The sequence below is a fragment of the Coturnix japonica genome, chromosome 2 (assembly GCF_054131305.1).
Source record: "Coturnix japonica strain WE chromosome 2, WE-NBRP24, whole genome shotgun sequence".
Taxonomy (NCBI): domain Eukaryota; kingdom Metazoa; phylum Chordata; class Aves; order Galliformes; family Phasianidae; genus Coturnix; species Coturnix japonica.
Window position 1 is genome coordinate 104,102,105 of NC_140664.1, and position 24,908 is coordinate 104,127,012.

The 24,908-nt window shown below is 38.2% G+C and overlaps 1 protein-coding gene across 9 annotated transcripts in view; it reads left to right on the plus strand.

Moving 5' to 3' along the window:
• Window positions 1-24,908, plus strand: part of SLC4A7 (solute carrier family 4 member 7) — a 78,143-nt gene that overhangs the window by 15,052 nt on the left and 38,183 nt on the right. For 6 of the 9 annotated variants that reach the window (XM_015853940.3, XM_032442356.2, XM_085538342.1 and 3 more), the window contains exon 2: window positions 16,283-16,364. In XM_015853940.3, coding sequence (XP_015709426.1) covers window positions 16,283-16,364 — 82 coding nt within the window. Of the gene's footprint in view, window positions 1-8,137; window positions 8,332-16,282; window positions 16,365-24,908 lie in introns of those variants that run through there. The other 3 variants (XM_085538344.1, XM_085538345.1, XM_015853941.3) reach the window with 2 other exon arrangements.

Here is a 24,908-nt window from a genome sequence, read left to right on the forward strand (position 1 = left end):
TTCTAAACTTGCATCACCAGTGTAGACATAGGTTTTGAAACAAGCTCTGTGCTTTATTATCATACCTGATAGTTTAAATAAAGACACAGGAAATCTAAACCTGAAAATGGACAGTTAGTTTGAAGTCAAACAAAAAGGTAGTCTGAAAGAGCTCACATCATGCTAAAGCAGCAAAGCTTTTGGTAGTGTTAGTTGTGGGACTCTACAAAATAGGAAAGCTGTTCTTTGTTAGTGTCCTCTACTGATTATGTAAGCTAACATGTTAAACTTAATAGTAGCTTGTAGTTTGGCAGAAGTCTTACTAATGGAGATAATGTTCCTTCAAAGTTATTCAGAGACTAGATACAATGAAACAGTGTCAGGTTTACTTGCTTTAGAATGAATAATTGGATGTGTTCCTGTAACTGGGACCCTACAAGAGGGACAGAGCAATGAGCAAGTATTCTTTTCAACACAGGAAGGGCCACCCAGCGTACAGCTACAGCAGAACTGAGGAGTCTGGAGCATAACACAGTTATGCTTCCCTTCCACAGTCTTCCCTTCCAGATGAGGGTTGGTTTTGAGTATAATTACTTAATTAGTACTTTCTTTTTGGAGTTTGTTACTGCAGTAGAGAAAGCCTGTACCTCAAGGCTTGCTCACAATATGTTTGTAAAGTGGTTTCTAATTGACAAGTATAGGACGGGAGAATTAGATTATCCGTTAGTATCATGCAGATATGAATTGTAACTCCTTTGATTGCTACCCTCCTTCAGTGGCTTTTTCATCACCTTAGAGTGCAGCCTTCATACTCCTTAATACAGAGACTCTGAGTGCTTATGTGTCACATCTTTATTTGTGAGTAAAATAAGCCACACATAAGTGGAGGCTTCTGGATTGATCTCTTTAGAAAATTCTGAGAATCAACTGTGGGTTTTGTTTTCCTTGAAAGTATTGATATAATTTTCTTTTGTAGTTTCCTGAGGTTCCAATAAAATCTACTTAAGGAGAGGGTATTTTGTGTTGTGTCTTTGTTGCTTCTGGTCGATAAAATCTTGGTGACAAAGATAAGAATTGAGAAAGTGTATTTGAGTCAGTGCTTTACAATGGAGATGAAAGGTTAAGGATACTTGATTTTTTAGCAGTGTAAGCATAGATGTGTTTCCTGTATTTGTGTTTTCAATTAAATGCATTGTTTGATAAGTGTCTTGATAAGCTTCTGTATTAGTCTGGTTAATTTTCAACCTCTAGAAAATATTTGACTGGTTAACTGGATTTTTTTGTTTCTTTGTTTGAGTAAGCTTTGCTGTGGAATATAATACTACTTTAAAATGCCAATAAGGATGTAGGGCTATAAAAGTAGGCAAATGATTATTTAAAGAAAAAGGAAAGGGGTGAGTTCCAGGAAACTTCTGAACTTTCTTCCACCCTCTTCCTCCACCCTCCTTGTTATAAACAATCTGTGAGTGCTGCTAATGGCATCTTCTAAACCTGCATATCTATCTTTGTCTCCTAATGCTACTTAATTCTTTCAGAGCTTTTAGCCATGTGGGCTAAATTCAAACTAAGACCCAGACTAGAAGCGTATTGACGTGGTAGTTCTCAGAGTCTGACATTATGGTACCCATACCTCCATTGTTGAATGTGTTAGTGATGCTGCTGCTTAGCAGAATGTACGTGTATGAATGTGTATGAGCTGCTGATAATATTGCATGCTATAAAAATATATATATCCTTTTATCTTATGGGATCAAGAAATTGAAACAGGCTTTGAATACACATATTATTCTTTATATTCCTTTTTTACTAATACATCTACTAGTATTGTTTATGTGGTTTTTTTGTTGTTGTTGGTTTTTTTTTTTTAATGCTCAAGGAAGAAAACACTAAAATTTCTAAGAGAAATCTTTTAGAAACCTTCTTTCGAAGAAATCTTGTAAATGGTTCTTAAAGTCAAAGTATGAGATATACTGCTTTTATTTACATGAATTGCATCCAGGCCAAGAGCTCTGAAGTAAACATAAAGATCACCAAAAGCTGTGACGTGGGCTTTCCCAAAATATCCAATTTTCTTCAAGGGTGATTAAAATTTCAGTAAAAGGGTACTTTTTTTTTTTTTTTTTTTTTAAAAAAAAAAAAAAAGAAGTGGTTTTCTATTAAACATGAGTGCCATGTTGCCATTAAGGTCCTTCATTTGATTGAGGCTACAAACAGGACCCAAGAAAATGGCCGCAAGTTGTATCTGATGAGGTTTAGAGTGGACATAAGAAGGAATTTTTTCTCTCAGAGAGTGGTCAGGCACTGGAATGGCTGCCCAGGGAGGTGGTGGAGATGCCATCCCTGGCAGTGTTCGAGAGGCATCTGGATAGGGAGCTAGGAGATATGGTTTAGTGGTTTTTTGTAGGTTAGACTAGATGATCTTGTAGGTCCCTTCCAACCTCGTGATTCTATGGTTCTACGGTTCTACTTAATCAACTTAGGGCAACTTAGGCAACATAACACTGTATAAAAATAATAAAGTAGGAAGTTGCTGATAATATGGTTGTAATTTAGGCAAATTAAAACATTATCACTACAGACATGAAGATTTGCCCAGAGGACAGGAATATTCAAAATTTTTTTTTTTTTTTTTAATACTTTCTCTGCATGTTTATTTTGGCTTTGGGAGGGAAGGTTTCAGTATTTCTACTCTAAACTGCTGTTTCACATGTATCGCAACTTTTATTTAATGTAACTCATTTAATAAAAGTGAAGGTATCTCTGTAAGTACCCTTAAATTCTTCTTCTCTCCTTCCTCCTAAACAAAAGAACAAGCAACACAAAACAACACCAAATATCAAAAGACCTACCACCACTGTTAAGCACTGACTTTGATATTTGTACATGTGTAATTAATTAAATTATCTGGTGTCAGAAATTCACTTGTTGCAGTGATACGTCCCCATGGTTGTAAGCTGTAGTTAACCTTTTTTTTCCTGTATGTCACAGTAAAAGCAGGTGTTTTCTTCTATGCAGATAGATTGTTTCTCTACAGGTTTGATAGTTTTGGAAATCCAACCCTGTTTTGGAGGCTTGGTATCTTAAGTTGCTAGAAAATGTTGTGCAGTTTCATTTTATCTGTTCTTCCTTATCTAGTGTTTATAGAAATTTGACTTGGCTATGGCATGCTGTTGCCATTGTGGGGATAGACACATTTTTCCCCTATAATATTTAAAAATTCCATACTGGCTCTAAAATGCTGAATTACAAACATCTGGGCCAAAGTGCCTGAAGCCATTGGATATGGCATATTTGAGTCATATTGATGGAAGATCTTTTGTTAGATCTCCAGTCTGAATTTTGTTCATTTCTGTAATGTTTGATTTACTATACATCCGAGTTCGCGTTTTAGTTTTCTGACTTTTAATGGGATTGTTCATGTTCATAAGGATGTCTTAAAGCTTTTGAAACTCCTTTCCAGTTTAGGAAGAGAACACAGGAGGAGAGTATGTACCAAAGGGTGTGGTTTGATATATTGAAGCTTTAGGGTTCTTAAGGCTGGATCAGAATTGTCATGGTTGCATCTCGGAAAGCATAGGCCTGGAGCAGGCTTGTTCTGGAAGTCCAGATTTGTCATGTAAGAGAATTATGGTGATAAATAACAAGCAGATGTTATGCAACACTAGATAATAACCTGTCGTCCAGGAGTCAGTGTAAAAGCTTGTGTAAATTTGACTTGAGATCTGTCTTTTTCAGACACATATTTTTGTTACTGGGTGGTGGCACAGTGATTAAGGTGAGTGGTACTGTGGTCTTACTGCTGTATTAACAAGACAGATAACTTACATTGCTTATTCCAAATTGATTAAAAACATTTCTGCGTGGTTTGAGTAGCTGTTTCAGAAAGCACCTTTTTTTTTCACAGGAGGCTCGTCAGAATGCATGTTACATGTAATGTTGACTGAGGTGGACAATTCCAAGTGTTTGTTAAACAAATTGGATAACAAATAATTTACCTGTCAGATGCATTAGACCATTTTTATTAAATATCCACTCAAGTCATGAGTTTTCAGTAACAGTCCTAGAATGTTAATCTTTCACTCTTCAAAAGAATGATGTGTGCATCTGTCTTGGAAGCACTACTGTATAGATTCTTCTACGTGATTACTCAAGAAAGAAAAAAGAATATTGTAATTAAGTATTAAAAAGGCTTGTTTTAATGGTTGTTCTTTAGAAAAAGGGTGGTGTGGATTCAGAAGAGGTGTGGGCTTTCTTTCGTAACTAATTTTTTTTAGATTTCTGTCAGATTTCTTCCCTTAAACATTGTCCATTGAACTGCTGATTTTACCCTACTTTAGGATGGGGCTCTTCTGCAGGGCATGTCTGTGTCAGCTGGAAATTCCCCCATGGTCCTGCTCTTTTGCCACCTGGGCCAGACACCCTCCTAATGCCGTTAGTGCTGACTTGGTAGCAGTGGCTTCACAGCTGAAGTGGCAAAATGTTCTTTGGGCTGGCTTTCTGCTGGATACCCTGGCCTTGTATAGTGTTGGCTCCCATGATTGCCGGCACTATCACAAGAAAGGGAACTGCAGCTTTCTGTTCCAGTCTTCTTTGCTATTGCTAACAAGGTGGACATGGATTGCTGGAACTATTACTTCTTTCTTTATCAGAATCTCTATTCATTGCCTTGCCTTCATGCTACAGCTTGCTGTACATTGATTTGTAGGTAATGTTTCATCAGTGTAAGAGTGAATGTGTTATCAGTGAATCTATCACATAGATATAATTGCATCCCAAACAAATATGAATAAAGGAGAATTCAAGAGAAAGGGAAAGCTGAAGGTGAAGAGTTAGGCCTCAGATGCATGAGGTCTACAATCTAATTCTGTGTCAAGAGAAACATGTAGGCGAGTAATTTGTCAAATTTTACAACTTTCCTAGAGTAATATTTTATGTGTTATCTGCTGATATTTGATCTTGTACAGGAGCTGTTGTATGTGGGTGCTCTTTGATTTGATAAAATCTGGAGAGTGTCATAACTGAATACACAGACCCCCTTTGCTCTTTTCTTTCCTTGCCTGACAATCTACTGTTAGGGTAAGGATTTGGCTTGCATGCACTTCAAATAACATCAGTACAAACTGGTTAATTTTATCTGTCCCGTATTATGTTGCTTCATATCTGGACTCATCTAGTGTTCATTCTATGCCATCTATTACTCTAGGGCATGAATGTTTCATGTTTGTACAAGTGACTATGGAACATATAAATATGTGAGCTTGGTTAGATTGCCTTAATGGTGTTGAAACAGCCATGGTTCATACTTCTTGTAGATTCAGGTGACGATCTAAGACTACTTTAAGATAAGAAAAACTTGAATATCTGTCAAAAATGCTGCCAAAAGGCCTAGAGACAAATTTATGTAAAAGTGAATGATGAGAGACATGTTGTAGTTGTACAGGGAGTAGCTTTGAATTTGGAAAGTGTCCTCCTCCTGCCAGGAAAAAAGAAAGAAAGAAAAAGCCCAAGAACATTAGTTAGCTCAAAGCTATTTGCATGGTGACCACTTCCTCATACACGTGGGAGCAAAATTCTTGATAGAGTGTTGTTTGAACAGGAATTTCTTCCATCTGTTTCTACAGGAGGATGTTTCTGAGTACAGAAAGTACATACTCTATGTCACATATATTTTTTTTTGTTGTTGTTCTACTTCATTATGATGTATCCAGATCAGAACTGCAGGTTAAGTAACAAAGTAATCTATGCAGTGAGATACATAGTAGTCTCACCATTTAGGTCTATTCACACTACAACCTTCAGCATTGTCCTCTAGTCACTTGAATTGCAGCTCTCCCAATGGTTGTGTGATTGTGTAACATTACCAGAGATCTCAGTTCGCAGCCTGCCTAATACTCTTAGTCCCAGTGGTTTACAGCAGTCTGAGAAATCCCAGAGTTCACCATTAGGGCAGCACACCAGAGAGTATCAGCACAGAACACTGCTGTGGTTTTGTACACATGCAAATTGTGAGTACGTGCCTATACGAACTGAAGCAAGCCTGACGTGTGCTGTGTTGATGCACCTCTTATGAACTAGCTATTTGTGGAAGTTGTGTCTTAAAAAATGCTTGTATGCAGTCAAGCCTTTATTCTTATGGGCGATTTCATTTTGTTAAATGATGAGCCACTGCCTACCATGGGTTCTGTTTTTCCTTGCTAAGAGAAGAATATCTGCTAAGAGGAATAACACAATTAATTGGTATTATAGAAAACTCTCCTTAGTATTGGTTAGTAGGTTCCCATGTAATAAAGAAGCTGAACAAAACCGTCTTTAGTGGTATTTGGTACAGCTGAGAAGGGAGAGGTGGTGTTCTTACATGGATGGGCTGCATTCAAGAAGACTGTAGAGTTGGCCTGGTATGACTGATTTCTATAGGGATGAGCTGAGTTGGATGCAACTCAAAAATCCTGTTTCTGAGAGAGGAATTTAAAGTATCAATACAAACCTCATCCTAGATCTACCAATTCCTGAACTTAGATAGATGTGTATGTCAGTGTGGCTTCCAACAAGCTCTCCATTTCCTTGTGCCCATGTCCATCTGCTAAGTGTGCTGAGAGCACAGCCCTGGACGTGCTGGAGAAGCCCAGGAAAGCAGGTTGCACGACAGGCTGGGCTGGCAACTGCTTTGTCGTCTCAAAAGCAAAATTTGAAGGGTAGAAAAGAAGAGTTTGTAACTGTAGTAATAGATGTGGACCTCTGATTGAAGTGTTAATTGTAATAAGTGATAATGGATGTTCTGATAATTGATGCAGAAGCTGATTGTAACATGTGACATGAGATACACCTTGAACATGTCTGAAAGTGAAAATCAGGAGGAAAGACTGAAGGACAAAACATTTATAATAGCTATAAAGCTCTCATACACTTCATCAGGAATCATGTGGAACATCAAATATGTGGTTGAAAGGTTGCTGTAGCACAAATAGTTTAGCTGAGTTCTCACGCTGTTGTCACTGAACACGTTCAAGGACAGGATAGTTTTGAGTTTTGTTGGCTATGGTTTGTTTTGGAAGAATTCTTACTGTAGTTAAGCGTGTTGAGACAGTTGCAGTTTTGTGTTACTACATAACTTTCCATGTGAAGTAAAGCTTTGGTATTTACTTCTAGGTGAGAGCAGACTTTTATCCAGAGTGTTTTGGTATGAGGCTCATAAGATGGAAACTTGAGTCTGCTTGATAAAAGACTTGTTTAATCTTTATAGCGTTGGGTTTTGAGCATGGCTCTACATGTGTGTTGTTTTCTGTTTCTTTTTAAAGGAAGAAATATTCTGAATTTTTTGTTTACTTTGTTCCAAGACTGAGTGTCTGTTAGCTGGGAACCGTATGACTACAGACCAAAAAGAAAATGTATTCTGCCCCAAAGGAGTAGATAGCCTTTCACCTCACCCAGTGGAAACCTACTTTGTATTCTTTGTGGGAATTAAAATAATTTTAATATAGGTTTTTCCTAAGGAAGACTGCTTTAAAATGTAGGAGAGCCAACCCAAAATACTGTCATCATAGCCACGTTGCTAGCAGAGAAGCTGAAGACTGTGTATGTCTGTGCTGTGTATCCAAGACAGCATAGGTGTGGCTGGGGATGCTCAGCTGAGAAGACCTACTAGGAGTGAGGATGTCTGCTCCCTTCATTACCTTTGTTCCTCCTATACAAAGTGTTTAGTCATTTGTGTAGCAATGAAGAGGGCCTTTAGCAGTTTGGAGGAGGAAAGGCTTGCATACACACATGCTTGCTGGTGATCATATCTTTACTGAAATGGGAACAAACTGCACGAGGATTTTTTAGTAATCCCTAGTTCATTTTGCAGATTGAGAATATATGGTTTATGTCAGAACAAAAAACTGCTTTGGAATGAGTGCTCAGCAAAGGGTCGATGACATGGCGATAAACATGCTTAGCAGATGTTTTAACTTCTGGGAAGCAAGGTACATTTCGTTTCATAGTGCTAATGAAGGCTAGGATCAGAGTGAAAGTATAACCTTGTAGCTGTCCTCAGCTGTGGCTGCTGCAGAAAATGCAAAGTCCCGAGCTCCATTTCAGCTCCTTTTTTGGTATTCTCTGAGCGGGAATCAGAGACGCACCACTGTGCTCCTTCTGCTGCCCTGCGACCCTCCGTGTCCTGGGAGATGGGAGGCCTGCGAGGGTGTGATTGGCTGCGGGACAGGAGCTGCTTCCTTGGGCCCTCCTGTGAGTCCTGTACGTGCAGCAGTCCGGTACGTGCAGCTGTCTGCGTGTGGTTGCCAAGCTGTGGGAGCGCTGTGCAAGGGCACTGCGGGTAGCATGGAAGGAGCTCCGCTGGGGAAGAAAGCGCAACACGTATGTAAATAGCGGCGTGTGGCTCCCGAATGGCGTGAGTGGGTTTGGGTGCAGGGCTCTACACCCTCAGATCTCTGTTAGTGAAGGAAAAGATCTGATGGGAGAAGACAGACTGGAAGCAGCAGTGTTTCTGTGCTGTGTAATTAGAATTGCTGAAGTGTAGTAACTGGCTTATTACTGAAAAAAGATTTGCTTGTACAAGCATCTGTGTACTAGCAGATTTTGAGAGTGGATTGTTTTGTGTGTGTTGTTTTGAGTCAGCTTTCCTTAATCCGAAGGTTACGAACTGTGGCTCTGAGTAATTCTGTGCAAGGGTAGCAAGGGAGTTTCTATTCCTGAAATAGTGAATTGATTTTTTCCTCTTCATGCCACCACTCCCACCCTTCCTCCCCCCAAAAAATGCCAGGGCAACGAATGCAGTGACTTCTGTTACAAGTCAAATGTTCCTGGGTGTTTTCTTTTGACTTGAGCAGCATGGCTGTAAAAACCCGTTTGTGGGGATTTCTATAGTGGACATTACTGCCTGCATTATGAACTTTGCTTTGTTCTCATGTAGGAAGTCTTTATCACTAATATTTACCTGCAGTGCAGGAGGTAATGGGGATTGCTACTTTACAGCTACCTGGAAACTAACATCTATGGGGTAGAATTTTCCCAAGCCATAAACCTTTTAAAAACGCTTCAATTAGTTAATGCAAGTTTTATGAGAAGACTGCTAAATTTTCTGTTTTCCTTTATGAACATAACAAGCCACTTCATTTACACGTGTTGGCATATGTCTAACTGCTTTTGTTTGCTGGGCTCTGTTGTGCAGCACTTGGCCTTTGATTTTCATTGTGGTGCTGCTTTGAGCTCGGCACAGGGCTGCCTCAGGTGTCTGTGTGTTGGTAGGGGCAGGCACTGGTTAAAGCTGATGGAAAGCTTAAAGGGTGCACTTACACCAGGGTGTCTGCATTTTTGCACATTGTTGGTGTTTACACATCCTTTCATTATTTGGCTGTTGAGCTTTTTAAGTTGTGATTTTAGAGATAATGGAGCTGAAAGGAGCCATGGACTTTTGAATGAAACCCACTGTTGTGAGACAGTGATAGAATGCGCTTTGTAAAATGATGACTGGGCTGTTAAATATGCAACTTGACACCTTCTGTTGGAGTGGTGGCATTATTTGCTAACTTCATGCGCAGTAGTAAATTTCCGAGCTCACAGAACACTGGGGTTGAATTCAATTTGTTTTGCACTGTGATTAGTAAATGGCCTTGTGGTTATGGTATAAAGACTATGGGGACTACTTGGACTATTGGTCAGAGCCAAGGCTTCTCTTGCAGGTTGTGGTGCTCAGCCAGACAGTGACCTGATTGTTTGCTAGAACCACTGAAGTAATACTACTTTTAATGTTTATAATCAATTAGTTTGTATGTGCATCTGTGCAGGAAGGGAGAGATATTAACATATTAATGCTTTTAAGAGCTACTTCTTTATTCTTCTTCCAAAAATAGTACCTGTTTTTAGAATAGTATGCGTAAATTTCTTTCCTTACTCTCTTCCATGCACAGCTTTGGAAAAGTAAAATGTGGCCTGAGGGGTGTCAGCCAAATTCTGTTGATGTCTGTTGGACTTATTTATCCAAACTGAAGGTTTGTGTAGCTCCTGTGCTTGTTGTGAGAGTTCTGGAAGCAGATTGGTCTGAGTTCAGTGTTTAGTAGGATAAGCTGTGCTGTTAATTAGAGGATTAGCAGGCTAGAAAAACTTCTTTAAATATTGCTAACCTCTTTTGCTATAGCTGTGGTCTTAGTGAAATCTGAGTGTGCGGCTTCTCTGTGTGGCTCTGGATATTGCTCTGGGAGGAATTCCCATCGACTTGTGAGGATAGTTGTGTAACAGCGGTGGGATAACCACAGATAAAATCCGTAGGAAGAAGGAGGTGGGGGGGACCCAAAGCCTTGGAGCTGTATTATATCTTTTCTGTAGTGCTTGGGAAATAGCTACTGCTGTGATAACAGGACAAGAAAGTATCAGGAAAACAGCTGTTTCTCAGCAATTGAGAGTGCGGGCAAGTAGGACCAAGAGGAACCCGTCAATACAGTATGATTTCTATTTTAAAACTGGCAAGTATTCTGTTTGTGAATTTCTACTAGTTTTGTTCTTACCTAGGCCTTCACTTCTTACTGTTGGGAAAGAACGTTTGATTTTCACATCCTGCTTGTCCTTCAAGGTGCCAACAACTGGAGATGCCTGCTCTCCTCCCCACTGTCATCTCATCTTACCTCTGATTTAAAGGGGAATCATTCTGACAGAAGTAGAACAATCTATTTAGAACTTCTCAAGTGCTGCTGTTACTGGTTCCTGCAGGGGAACCAGGTCAAAAGTACTTTATCTAGGGCTGGTTGGTGCACTGTGAGGTAGCAGAGGAGAGCTGGGGCACAGACCTGGTACTGGTGGTTGCCAGAGGAAGTAATTGGTGTCAGTCTCTTATGAGAAGTCACAGGTGGCATTATTTCCCAGGCTTCTCATCTTATGTACTTCTAGACTTGCTGTTGTTACTTGATTTGTTCTATAAAATTAGGAAGTACTGGTTGTATCTGACTTTTGTTTTTATTTTTTATTTTTCTGCCTCTGCAATATTACTGCTTATTAGTTTACAGCTCTAGGAAACCGAATGATTGGATGAGAAGCTGTACATGCAGTCTCTAAATTGGAGATGTATTTTAATGTCTGATTCCATGGAGTTTTATGTATGCTTAGAACAGGAACATAGGCTTCTGAAATAAGCCATTTAGGAAATGAGTTGTGAATTACCCTACCAGTTCTTAATGATGCTGAACGTTTTCAGTAGCAGTGTGAAAAAACAATGCATGTATGCCTATCTATTTACAGTCTTTTTTTATATTTTTTTCATGTATACACATTTGTGCACACATCTGGAAAACAAGTGCAGAATCAGGTTTTGTAGTCTTTATTTAGGCTTTTTGTCTTTTTGTGAGATGTATGCTCAAAATAGAGCTTTTCATTTCTTTATTTGGCTTAAAGCAGATCATTATTGGCAACTATTCTGTATTTCATTTTATTTTTTTGGATGCTGAAACCTTGATAGGTAGAATCTATTTTCTGAGTACAAGTCCAGCTAAAGGAGGCCTGACAGTACAGTGCACTTATGAGGTTCCAAGAGGAGGTTGCCATCAGTGCAATGTGTCCAATGTGATGGTGTGGGCAGTGGTAGTAGTACAGCACCAGAATGAGGAGCTTTGGACTTGGGGCCAGGGAGAGATGGAGATGATATTCCCATGCCCTTGTCTGCCTTTATGCATCTAGTTGAAATTCTGCAGCGGGGGTTCTGGTAGCATGGCATTGTATGCCTCAGTTGACAAAAAGGCAAACCATCTCCAGAACTGCTGGAAATAATTGTTGTTGTCTTTGTATATGTGTGTGCATTTGTGTATTGCCTCCTATGCCCTTCTTCCCATGAACACCAGAGCTCTCTTCTGGTGCTGCAATTAATTAGTTATGCTGTGTTGGAGAGATTCAGTTGAGGGGATGTAAGTGGAGCAGATGAGTATTGTCTTAACAAAGTTACAGTTGAGCTCAGACTCTTCTGAGGGTCGTGGTTAGTAGGCAGGCTTGTTGGACTAGATATCTTAGTTGTCTTTTTCCAACCTCAGCATTTCACAACATAATTAGTTTATTACATTATTAGATTATTTACTTACATTTCAAAAGTTAACTGGATCAGTCATCTGCATGATCACTGTTTATCACCTGGATATGAGTGAACTACATTGTAAGTACTTTAAAACTGATACGAGTTTGCTGCATCTCTTGAAAGCAGTTACTCAGCAGTGCTGTGTGCCCTCTGAAGCCTGTCCTGTCTGAGTGAAGGAGGGCAGGCAGCTTTGTGTTGAAAAGAGCATGTGCGGATGGCAGTGGAAAGTTTCCTTTACATTTCATAGGCAGTGCGTCATATTTATGCTAGATAGTAACTGACACATGCTGCTGGAGGCTGACAGCTTAATCCTAGCAAACTGGAGTGTTTTCCTTCATGCTTTGCGCAATGTAGGACTAAGTTTGTTGTTGTTTTTTTAATAGTACTATAGTACTGTTATGAAACATGTAACGTTGATATTTAGATACGAAAGCTTACTGTACAAAATGAAGACACATGTTTGGGAAGACAAATGAGGAAGGCATGGGCAGTTTTGGGGTACTTGATTGTCTTCAATAGAAGGGAGATTAAGCTCTTCTCCCAGACTGAAAAAAGACACTTGAAAACCAGAGGTGGCATGGGGAAATCTAGCAGAGATCACTTAGAATTGCCAACAGAAAAGAGAACTTGAAAGCTGTGTTTGGTCTGCAGCATTAAAGGGGAGTGATATTCATGCTGGGAAAAACTAGGGTGCTGACTGGGCTCCCTGTGCTCCCCCTTCTCATCTCATTTGTTCTGTCTCTTCAGTGAGAAGAGTTACACGTGTTAGAAGTGGGTCTTGAATTTTGCTTTGGTTTATCTTTGTCAGCTGTCTCTGAGCAACTGTGGGATCACAGTGCATGAAGTTTCACATGGAATTGAAGATAAACTGCAGAAGAATGCTTACTAAGATAATGCTGTTATCTTTAGGTGCCTAGGAAGGGAAAGCTGACAAACTGCAAATGGTCCTACCTTGCTTTGTACTTTTTTACTTTCTAAACAGTTTACAAACTAAAAGATGAACTGAAGTGGGAATGCATTTTGATTCACTAGCTGGAAGTTGTCTCTCGCTTGTGCCTTAAACTGACGTGGTGGATCTTCTATAATTACTGGAAACCTATGCCCTACAGACTTTATTTTTAGCAAGGAAAAGGCTGAAGCTTGGAGTCAGTTTGAATTTTTCTTTTTATATTTGACCTAAGGCAAAACTATCCTAGGACTTGCTGTTGGCAACACGGTTCCATTAAAATGGTTCTTTGTGCCTTTCTAAACAAAGGCTAGAAATAATATACTTTTTCATGTATGATATTTGTGGTTGCTAATGGTTTATTCTTGGAAGAGTCTTTGCATACGTTGAGTACTTTGAGATAGTGATAGAATGGTTTACAAGGGCATGCATGCCTTTCTGTAATCTAATCTCAAAAGACGTTAGTTTCACATGGTGTGGTTTTGAAGGCTGCATCTGTATGTATGAAGCTGGCATCTTATTAAAAGGAAAGGATAAATATTAATGTCACAGTGTAAGAGATTCAACAAGCACAGTTTGAGAACATTGCTGGAAAAGAAATCTTTTCTCACATGTGAATTTTCCACATGTTTAGTTTTCTTTCAGTATGCATTCATCTGTATAATGAGGCAGGGAAAACTCTTGTTGTCTTGTGTTGCTAGAAAACTGCTTGGCGAGCTTCTGAGTATCCTAAACGAGAGACTGAGGAGGAAAAAAAAGTTAGGTATGTGATATTTTAGTGGGCTCTATGGCTGCAAACATCTCAAACTTTAACTTACTTAAGCATTACAGATCACCTAAATTATCTTTATTTCCATCTCTAGCTTCAGAGTTTTCTGAACGCTGGCTTTGCTTATGTATCAGATTCAATGAAATGATGTGTACTACGGACTTACTATTTTCTGTTTTGTGTTACTAAGATAAACTGGAAAGTGGTTACGCTTAATGCTACCTGTGTAGTGTTATGAACACACCAGTGCAGTTAGATGTTTTTCTGTGTTTCTTTGGTGCCCCAGCAGATTGTTAGCTTAAACACTGTAATGTTGCTGCTTGCTTCTAGAGCTCTTTTTGTTACTGGCTTTTTGTATGTTAATTTTCCCCCCCAGAGTTGTACAGGAAAACACATCTTCAGTAAACTCAAGAGCTAAGACCTCCTACTGGAACTGTTTCTCCCCTACCTCCAGAAGTGTTACCAAAGAGATGGCAGAAGTTGATTGCATTGTGGAGGCATTTCCTGGAGGGCTCTTTAATCCTGTTTGGATGTGTAGGAGGCAGGAATGTTTCTCGCCCCTATGATCTTAATACTGTGATACTTTCTAAACTTCTACCACTTCTTTATTAATAAATTAACTGTTCCCATCCTTGTAATAGTTCCACAGTTTTGTGCACCAGACAGAACTTTGGTTTACTCACCTGAAATTTACTACCTCTAGTGGTCCAGACTGTGAAGGAGTCTGATTTTTCTGACACACTTGCATATCTCTGCCTTTGCAATGCAACTGAAGAGACAAAAAGAAATTACTGTGTAATACTCTTCTTGACATCCTCAGTCTTAGGGAGACAAAATCCTCCTTTATTTGGCTTTCATGAAATTGTTCTGTCTTATGCTACTCCTTATTCAACATCTTGCTTATTTACATGGTGCCAGCTGCTTTCCTTTGTCGTGTGGTCTAACTGCTTTTGTTACAGCCTTCCCAGAAATGGAAGGACACTTGTTATGGGATCCATTAGAAATCTCATGTGAAAATTATTTTTTCCTTTGTGTGCTGGACAATTGGTTGTCTTTATATCCTTTGTTATACTCGTCCTAATTACTCAATGTTTAGGATTTGTTTTTGAGTGGGTGACATGCTGTAATAGTACCTGCTCTAGAGGGACTGAGGAGTTGTGTGTTTGGTTGTTTCCGGGGGTGGTGAGTAGGGTGCTACAGCTTGTTTTGGCTTACAGCTGCTATACATTGTGGTGATGTTCATTCTCAGTTCTTCCCTGTGAGAAAACACTGTGCTGTTGAGTTGTTGAGGTGTCTGTTCTGAGACGAGGTTGGCATACATATTGCTGTAACAGTTATTTTAAGATTTCTTTGTCAAATTGAGCTAAAAGTAGTTTGCAAAGGTTGCGTTAGGCATGTTCTCTCCAGTGCTGTGTAGGATTAGAGAAAGCATTCAGGGATGTACAACTTACTCTGGAGCCTGTGTCTATTTTAAACATCACACTTTAGTGTGTTGGGTGTTAACTTCTCAGTAGTAAAGGAACTGAACAGAAGACACAACTGCTGTTGTATAATTTTGTATTTGGGAGAGTTGTAGCATATAAACGACCTGCTGAAAACTGGGCAAAGGGTTTGTTATTTGGATCTTTGGTCTAGAAGAAACGCTTGAGTCGTTTACCCCTCCACATTACCTTCGGTTCATAAAAGCTCCTTATCTGTGCAGGAAAATCTCACATGGGATTAGTTCCCTAAACAAATGGGTTCAAGATCTCTGAGTGTGAATTCTGTAGCTTGGTAAAATTTGCCAGCTGGTTTGGTGAAGGACATTTGCTACTGTCCAGGGTAAAACTGAAAAAATATTCTGCTCCTAGAATGCGTGTCCTGATCCTCAATAAGAGGAAATCAGCAGCCTTGCAAAGGGAAATGCCACAATGTTTAGTATATCAGTGGATTTATTCTCCTGTTTTCCAGCTTTGAATTCTGTTCACTGGCATTAATCTAAACGGTTTTATGTTTCTGTAGACATTGTTTGTTCTGAGGGTTCAGGTGTTGTTGTGTCCCTCACCTCTTTATCTTTATTGAGATGTTGGCTGAAATTTGATGTAAATTTTGTCCCATCTTTTTGCCTTTTGCCACAGCAGTTGATTCTCTTTCTAAACTTGGAGCAACATCTCTTAATGTATAGTAGCAATTAATTTGTGAAAGTAAATAGTAGTCCAGGAGTTTTGAATTGTCCTCTCTTTAGTCTTTACACAAATAACTAAGCATATTTTACTTCATTTTTGTATGACACGTACTTTTGTAGTTTTAATCATACTGTTATTTTGATATTTTCTACCAACAGTAAAACATTTTCCTTCAATGCAGAATAATATTTTCTTGAGGAATTGTGTGAGTAGTTTTTCAGTTTCATTTCCTTTCAGTTTCTAAGGGGTGAGCTTCTATTATTTTACATAATTTCAGCCAACAGCTTTGGAACTGAGGAGTATGTTTTGGAATCCAGAAGAAGTTAGTATTATCTGTGTATTAATTGAAGCTCATATTTTTTTTTCTTCTTTAGGGTCACGATGAGGAAGCTGTTGTGGATATGGGCAAAATCAGTTCTACTATCAATACAAACTTTGAGAAAGAAGAACTAGAGAGTAAGTTTATGGGGGGTTTTCTGCTTAATCTATAATCTTTTGCCTCTAGATAAAATATCTATTTTCCTTCAAGTGCAACCAGTGTTGCTGAAGGGAACCTGAATTTTATGGCCGGCATGCAGCTCTAGGAGTGAAACCTGGAAACTGCAAATGACCTGTGCTGTTTTTGGTCTCTGCACTTACAAGTAAATCCTCTGTGTTCTTTGAATCTGTCAGAGGAAAAAGTATTTTTAAAGCATTCATGACGTTTTCCAAGGGAAAGTTTTGCTTATGAGACTATCAGTCAGAATTTTGTTTTGAGTAAATGATTATTCTTGGCAGATTGTTTCCCAGCATGAATGATGCCAAAGCTCATAGAAGAGGAGACTTGAGGAAGACATTTTATTGTCTGAAAGTTTACTGTCCCTGTGACTGTGGTCATACACTTTTAAGCACTGTATCTGCTTAGGTGGACAGTTTTTTAGTTCCATACTGATTGTACATTTGTCTGCCTGCAGTCAAAGTATTATGGAACCCTACTGAATTTCCTTTTTTTTAATTCCAAATCTTGCATTTGGTCAAGAAAGAAGAAAATATATTGAGTCCATTGTACACTGAAAAGTGCAAAATTAAATACTTTGTCTAAGAATTAATTTCTTGCTGACTTGAAAAGGAAGTAGATTGGAATGAAAATTCATGCATGCCAGTTAGTGATGCAAGCAGAAAAAGCTAGAGGACATGCAGTGTTTTAAATCTTATTTAGTTAGCTTTGCTCAGAAGCTTAATTAACATTTGCGAAATGCCAGAATGCCATCAGGAGTTACGGTAACTAGTATTTTCTGAGTGAAGTGACTTGCTGCTTCAGAACACCAGACAGGTGTTATAGCGGCAGTTTCTAGTGGATAAAAGTTGAGTTTAGGTTGCTGTCATATTTTCTTTTATTATGAGACAGTTCATAGTTACTGGGTGTTGCTGTGTTTCCTTCCCTCTTTCTGCTTTCTATCTTGAACTGACACTTTCTGTCCAACTGTATAGTAAACCTTGTTAAATACGTTAAGCTATTAGAAAAAGAAACACCCCTTACAAAGGAAAACAGTGAGAAAAGGTCTCATCAGTTGAGCACCCTGAACCAATCTGCCCAGTTTGCAGATAGATTTCTGCCAATACTGAGAGGAGAAAGGAAGTGTGGTGTGAGTATAAGGTTGAGAGGTACAGAGGTGGAGATGACAATAATGCCACTTCATATACAGTTAAGCTCCTGTGAAACCATTGCCATGTCTGTTTTTGCAGTTAAATCTTTAGTGCAGACTTAAGCTGTCTCCTCCTCCATCTCCTTCTCTTGTTTTTATCTGGGACAAGACCCAAAAAAAGTATGTGTGCATTTGGCAGAGAGGTGGGGGTTAAGAGGAGGCAGGCATTCAGCTGGAGCAGTTTGTCAGTGCACCCAACAGCTGGAATGCCTCAGCAGAAAAATGGCATGGGAACAAACGAGCAACCAGATCACTTCCCCAGTCTCCTTGATAGCTCAGGCACAAGAATGTTGCAGCCAGCACAGCACTGCAAGGGGTACAGGGCAGGGGTGGGGAGACGGGTTAAGGCTGCTTGAGGCAATTTCAGCAATTTCATTGCTGACTCTGAAAATATCTTGTGTTTCCTGTGGCCAAAGAATAAATTAAGGTGAAACCAAGGCTTGTGTTTCAAGAGCACTTGAGTCAATAGCAATTGGAAGGAGAGATGAGGGGTTATCCCTATCCTCACCTTGCTCTTAGCCATACCGCCTTGCCCTCTTCTAGTCAAATGACTGTTACTACTATAAGTTGTTTAGATTTAGGATGTTTTAGATGACAAATGTACGTGAACTTAGAGCTGTTTATTATGGGATCACTAATTGTAAGCTATGATGATGTGACAAGACCTGAGAATTTGGAGCTGCTTTGTTTTTAATTCTGAAACTAAAATCTGACAAGGAGAGAAATAGAATTATTGTCTGCAAACAGTAGAAAACTCCAGATAGTATTATTTTTCATTATGAACTTGTGAAAATTTTCTTGTAGTCTTGGAAAGATCAATGGTAACATTAAGTAATGTGTTTCAAGACCTGAAGCTGTTTCAATCCAGTTCTCCCAGTGACTTGAAAAGGAGGAGAGTTCTAGGAATTTGGAAACTTTCCAGAAATGTGCGTTAATTCATTTTAGAGGAGGGACAGCAAACAGTTAATTGAGTTCAGCTATGGTTTGAAGCACCAGACCTTGAGAGTCAGCAATAACAAGGGATATTTAATAGCTTTAAAGCCACTACAAAATGATGCTGATTGGTTTGATTCCTCAGAAATTATAACTTAGTACTAAAGCAATATTTTTTTGGTCCTGTCAGTATGGGAGAATTATTTTCTGGTAATTTTGACATGAAATTTTAATGGAAAGTAGACGAGTTGCTGAAAATAAAAATAAATCTTTGAGACTGGGCTCTGTACTCTATTTATGGTTGCTGGGAAAGTGTGGTACGTATCCAGAGTGAAAATATTTAGGTTAGAAAGGTTAAACATGTCTACTTGTTTCATAACTCTTCATGTAAAAGAGAAATGGGTCAAAATGGTAAACTGCAATTATGATTGGATTAAATCAGTACTAAACAAAGGTAACACTTCATACTGAAGCTGTGTTTGTTACTTTAGAAGAACTAGAAAGGACAAGAGCATTTTAAAGCAGCATCTTTAAGGACCCTATTATCTATTAAGAACCATATGTAAGGAAAGCTCTCTTAAAACTGAGTTGCTATGGTTTTTCAAGTAGATTTTTGGATACATGTATTAGATCTAGCTTAATGGAAAAGAGGTGTCTGCTAAGAATAACAGAAGACAAGTTACAGGCATAGCGAAGATAAGGGGTTTATGCATAACAGAGGTTTTGTTCCTGTAGAAAATCTGAGGTCGAGTGTCTGTCTCAACAGAATAGTATTCTGTGGCATAAATCCAAGAAGCAGCTTTCAAGAGTTAAGATGATTTACTAGCTACTCTAACACTATCCCTTGGCAGGTGTAAGTAGTGTTTACATTTCAAGTGACCCTATTAGCTCTGATACCTTGATGGCTTAAAGCCGTATTTTTCCTCTGAGAAAACAGCTGTGCTTTTCTGTTAATCTTAGTTGATAAGTAGATAAATAATCCTGCAGTTTTTCCTCCTTTAGAAGTGAACATTGTATATCTAAGTGGAAAACTTTCTCTGCAAATGTTTTGCAGTTTAGTGTGTTGGGAACAGTTGGAAATTGTTTTAGTACTATAAAAAGGCTTAGGGGAACTAAGAGAACTTATTCTGTAACTTGTAGTGGAATGTACTGCTATGTTGGTTTGGGTTTTTAGTTTTTAATTTAGGCGGTAGCTTTAACATTCTACCTTTTAGATGCATCTAAATTGCAAGTATTCAAAAAGCCATGAATATTTCCTGTAAAATGTTTTAGGAGAGAAGGCACAGGAGCAGGTGAATATAAGACATAAGAGGAACACTGTCGTGCTCTGTAATAGCAGGCTGCACTAATTTAGACAGGCGGCTCAGAACATGTTTCCGCATGGTCCTCAAACTATGGAGTGAATGTTTCAGCCTTTAAAAGACTTAATAATGATCTTGAAAAGAGCCCTGTTTGATGGGAAGGAGTGAGGTAAGGAGTTTTGAAATTCTATTTTTTGTGAAGTTGTACTTTTTCATGTGATCAAAGGTACAGTGCAGTGGTGTGAAACTACATCTGAATGCAAAAGTTGAGGATAATCATTAATGGTTCTTGCAGACCAACTTTCATCCATCTTCTGCAATATCCTTGAATTTTAGTGTTTAAATTTAACTGAAAGCAAGCAAATAAATAAATAAATAAATAAATAAATAAAAATTTATTCAAGCACAGTACTAGCCAGGAATGTTAACCATGCTGATTCATCTGCAGCATCAACCAGAAGTGGACTTGCACAGTAATGTTAATTGTGTTCGGAAATAAATGTTACCTGTCTTTAGATCTGCTCTGTAAGTCACAAAAGTCAAGGATATTTTTCTATTATGACTTCTTATACAGTCTCTATTAGATAGACTTTGGAGCTAGGTTGCATCACTACACCTTTGTCACATGTGTGTTGAAATTTACACATTTTTTTTTTTTTTCTGTGGGAGTTCTGCATTTTACTGTCCACAGTCAAGTTTCATGTATTTTGTTTTACTGTTCATTTCTACAGTATTCAGACTTCTATGCAGAGAGAATAATTCTCCTCAACGTAAAGCATACTGTTCTTTACTATCTACAAAGGCAAGTTATTCACAAATGCTGTTGAAACTATTTGCAGACTGCCTTTGAAGAAGGAAAGGTGGCAGTCTTGTTGTATAGACATAAAACTCATGAGATCACCCAAACTGAATTTTCAGCATTCATGTTGTTGTTTCAGAAGACAGAATTATTTTTAAATTCTAGAACAGTCTTTTAGGGTATCTGATTCTGCCAAACTGAATGTTTTGGAATTTGAGTGTTACTGGAGCTCTTGAAATTGCCTGAGCCAAGAGAGTTTATTTACTTATTTATTTAAAAAGCAACAACAAAAAATTAGAAGAGCTATTGATAGTAGCCTAACAGGAGTGAATGGAACAGGCATGAACTGCCTCACCCTGAAATTCATTCCTAGCTATATAACTTCTGCGGAATCTCAAAGCTCCCATGCAAATTCTAGTGTTTCTTCTTGAAATAAACTTATTTTTAAGAAAGATGCCATTAAAAACAAGCCAACGTCTTTTACATAGCGTAAAGATTTAAAGTAAATATATAAAATGCAGCAAGATGAAAGCAATGCTATTTAAAAGTTTATGGCACAAGGTGTATACTTATGTTTTTATTTGCAAACTTACTTTATCTGAGGAAGTGTTTTCATACATCCAGGTTTATGAAGCGTCATAAACCATGTGAAAAGGTGGCAGCTTCATAATCTTGAAGCATATAAAAATGTTACTCAAGCATTAGAGCCACGAAAGGGAAGTTTTATTTAATTGTACAACTGAAACTTAAAACTTGAAGTGAACTTGATGGGTCTAAATTGCTCAAAGCTTTTTGAAATGATATGGGAAACTCCTGCAGCCTGTTGTTTCTTGATGTTCATAATGTTTATTATTAAATCATTATCATGATTTTCATAGTGTTTACTACCTTTAGTCCATTTAAAATCAGTTCTTCTAGAAATTGGCTGAACTTGTAGCTTGATGGATCTCAGAAGTCCTGCTGAATGGATGACTCCATTTGAAATTCATTTATAGTTTATGTTTCAACTGCTTTGAAACATTAAAACATCACACTTACCAAGTTTGCTTTCTGAATACTTTGTAAAGCAAGTGTGAAAGCCTTTCCTAGGAACGTGTAACTTTTATATGGGACAAGATATTCACTGCGTAATGTTTTTCTTGCCTTATGAAGATCAGAAAATAGATGCACTTGAGTTAGTTCATTTAAAGACATTTTTGCAGTGCTTGTACAAGAGAGAGAAGTGTGCTTAGATTTGCAACAAGAATGTATTTGTGACCATTAATGACGTACAGAAACCTTTTTTGGCGAATGTTTCTTTTGAAACCTTTTACCAGAACAGCACGATGTTTAGTTTCAGTTTTCTATCCTATATGTTTTATGAGTGTTGTTACAAATGAATGTCGCTACAGAGGCAGAGCCAGGAGGAGGCCCTTGAACTCAGAGCATTGCACTCAGCTATGGCCTGGTTTGGATGTGTGGTGTGAGGGCAGGCAGCTCCCTCAGATACCCAGTGCTGGCTCCTTCCCCAGGCTATAGAGATGGGTGCTGGTTGTGGGCCATAAAGCCTTGGGACAGACCTGTGGGCATACAGTGCTAAAATCCCTGTGCAGATCTGTCAGCAGGCACTAGGCTTTTCCCATTACTATTACTACCTGCATGTCTAATGTAATTACTGACAGTACCTTCTTGAGTACTGTTGATTGAGCCAAGCAGAAATAAACATTTAGAGCGTTTTTCTCTTCTGACTGCTGCTACCAACTCATATTTGATTTAAAATCTACAAAAGAAACCCACTTCTGTGCATAATGAGAGTTGTGGTATTTGTTGCTTCTGCCTGTCAGCATAATGTGATGCAGACTTTCATTGTTTGGTGAGAAAACAGTCTTTCTTACTGAGCTGCTTTACCATATGCTGTGCATACAGAAATTTTCAGTTATGCTTTTCAGTCTTATCTGCACAGATATTTCAGTACAAAGAGATATACTTAATTACTAGGAGCAACAGGAGATTTCAGAATAGGTTAGGGTTCTGGTAGGGAAGCCCTACCAGATTCTAAAATATACAGTGCCATGGCCTCTAGCTAAGGCATATAGCGCTTCGCGGAATAGATTATTTTATTCATTTACGTAAATCTGTTGAGGAAAAAAACTGATTTCAGATATTTTATTCTCAAGGGAAGTGATAATCTCTGTCAAATAATTCTTTCAACAAAACACAGAAAAAGCCCCTTCAATTATAATAAGGCTCTTTTTGCAGAAAATTGATACTTGGAAAACTGAGGTGATTGCATATGAACAGGCTTCTGTGTAAAATAGATGACCTTTTCAATTTCTTATCTGAAGATTTTGCGAAATAGCCATTTCTGTTCCAAAGTCTCTTGTCATCAACTGACTGGAGGGAGCTTATGGAGAAGATGGAATCGGTCTCTTGCCAGAGGTGCACAGTGAAAGGGTAAGGGGAAATAAATGCAAAAATGCAGGATAGGAAGTGCAGCTTATGCATCATGTAATTGTTTTCATAGAGGGTTTGGTTGAATGCTGGAGTGGGTGATCCAGGGAGACTGTAGGGCATGCATCATTTCAAATACTCAGAACTTGACTGGTTGTCATCCTGAGCAACTTGATCATGAAGATGGCTTCAGCTTTGAAGTTGGTCCTGCTTTGAGAGTTGATAATAGGTAGTGAATCTTCACATGAACTACATTAATTAATAGCTCTGCAGTTCAAATTTTGAAGGATCAAGATTTGGGAATGCGTAGGATTTCTTTTTGCATAGATATAAACTTGGTTTTCCTTGGTAACCTGGGGACGAATGTTTTCCTTTTTATGAAGCTTGAAAGGCATCTAGTTATCAGTGATGGTTAGAAAAAAGGAATTCCTTGTATGTACATAACTGCCACATCAAAGCACTCTGCGTCTATGTTTTTGACTTTAGAAGTTTTCTATCACCATTTACGTAGGGCTCAGTGAAGAAAACAGGAAATTAAACACAGCCTTCTTTGTTCTGTCAGTTTTATAGGACTTTACACAAACTGACTTGCAGAGTAAGACCATTTAATTGAGATGTACAGCGGGCTCCTAATATTTAAATTTGTTTCATAGGGATAAGGGCCTTAATAGTAAATACCCTTGGTGGATTTGAACAGCTAAGCATGGATAAAGTCATGTTAGGTTAAAATGAACAATTATTTCTTCAGTTCTGTATTACTAAATTTAGTATCAGGCAGTGTACTAATTCTGTTGATGATAGGTTTAGTGTAATTCTTTAACAAGATTTGCTTGGGAATGGTACTATGGTACAGATGTGTTTGTGTGAGTTAAGCTTTGAAGGTCAGGCAGTTGTACCTTTTAAGCTTTTAAAATAATATTCAGATAAAAGATTATGTTCCTTTTAAAGTGACGTAGATGACAATAATATGGATTCTGGCCTTTAGACTTCACTTGTCTTTATCTGGTATTATTTTTTTTATGCCTGGGCGAAGAGAACCATAAGCCATGCTGCTTGGTTCATTGGGAATGAAGGAAGAAAATCCTATTAATTTATTTGATTCAGTTTATTGGCAATTGTGCTAGTAACTATGCATGTTCATTTTCTAGCATTAATTACTGCTATCTAAATAATGTAAGCAAGAGAACACAGGCTTACTTAGTAAAACTGCCTGTATTTTTGGGGACTTTTTAGTGCTTTTGTTTGTGAAGTTAGAATTAAGGCTAAACTTGTCTAATTCTTGGCACCCTACTTTTTGGTGTTAATATACTTGGCAGCATTCATAAGCAGTAGTTTTTTATTTCCTAGGTAGCAGTAGAGATTTCTTTGTTTATGCATGTCCATGATTTAAAAAACAAACAAAAAAAGCAAAAACACAAAAAACCCAATTTGCTTCAGTGGCCAAACTTGATTAGTGTATTGGACTTCCCATCCTCCAATAAATAAATATTCATTATTTAAATAAAATTAAAATAAATTTAAAGTGGCTTTTTTCACTGTTTCTTCTCTTTAAGTGACTGTGATAGAATCACATTGAATTGTGATGTGTTTTACAAAGTCATCTGTCTTGCCTGTGTTTTGCTTTAGTCCTGAAAATCCAGTTGCAGATGTAGCTGTTAGATCACTGTGCAGGTGTAAAGCAGGCACAAAGATAATTGGAGATAGTATTCTTGTTACACACTTGCCAGGTAGATTGATTAACATTCAGGGGTTGTGTTGGTGATAACTCCTCTGGAATTGTTTCTCATGCAGTAGTTATGGAGGATGAAGTTCAGCTTCTTTTTGTAAGAAACTCATGAAAGATTCTCTGTCT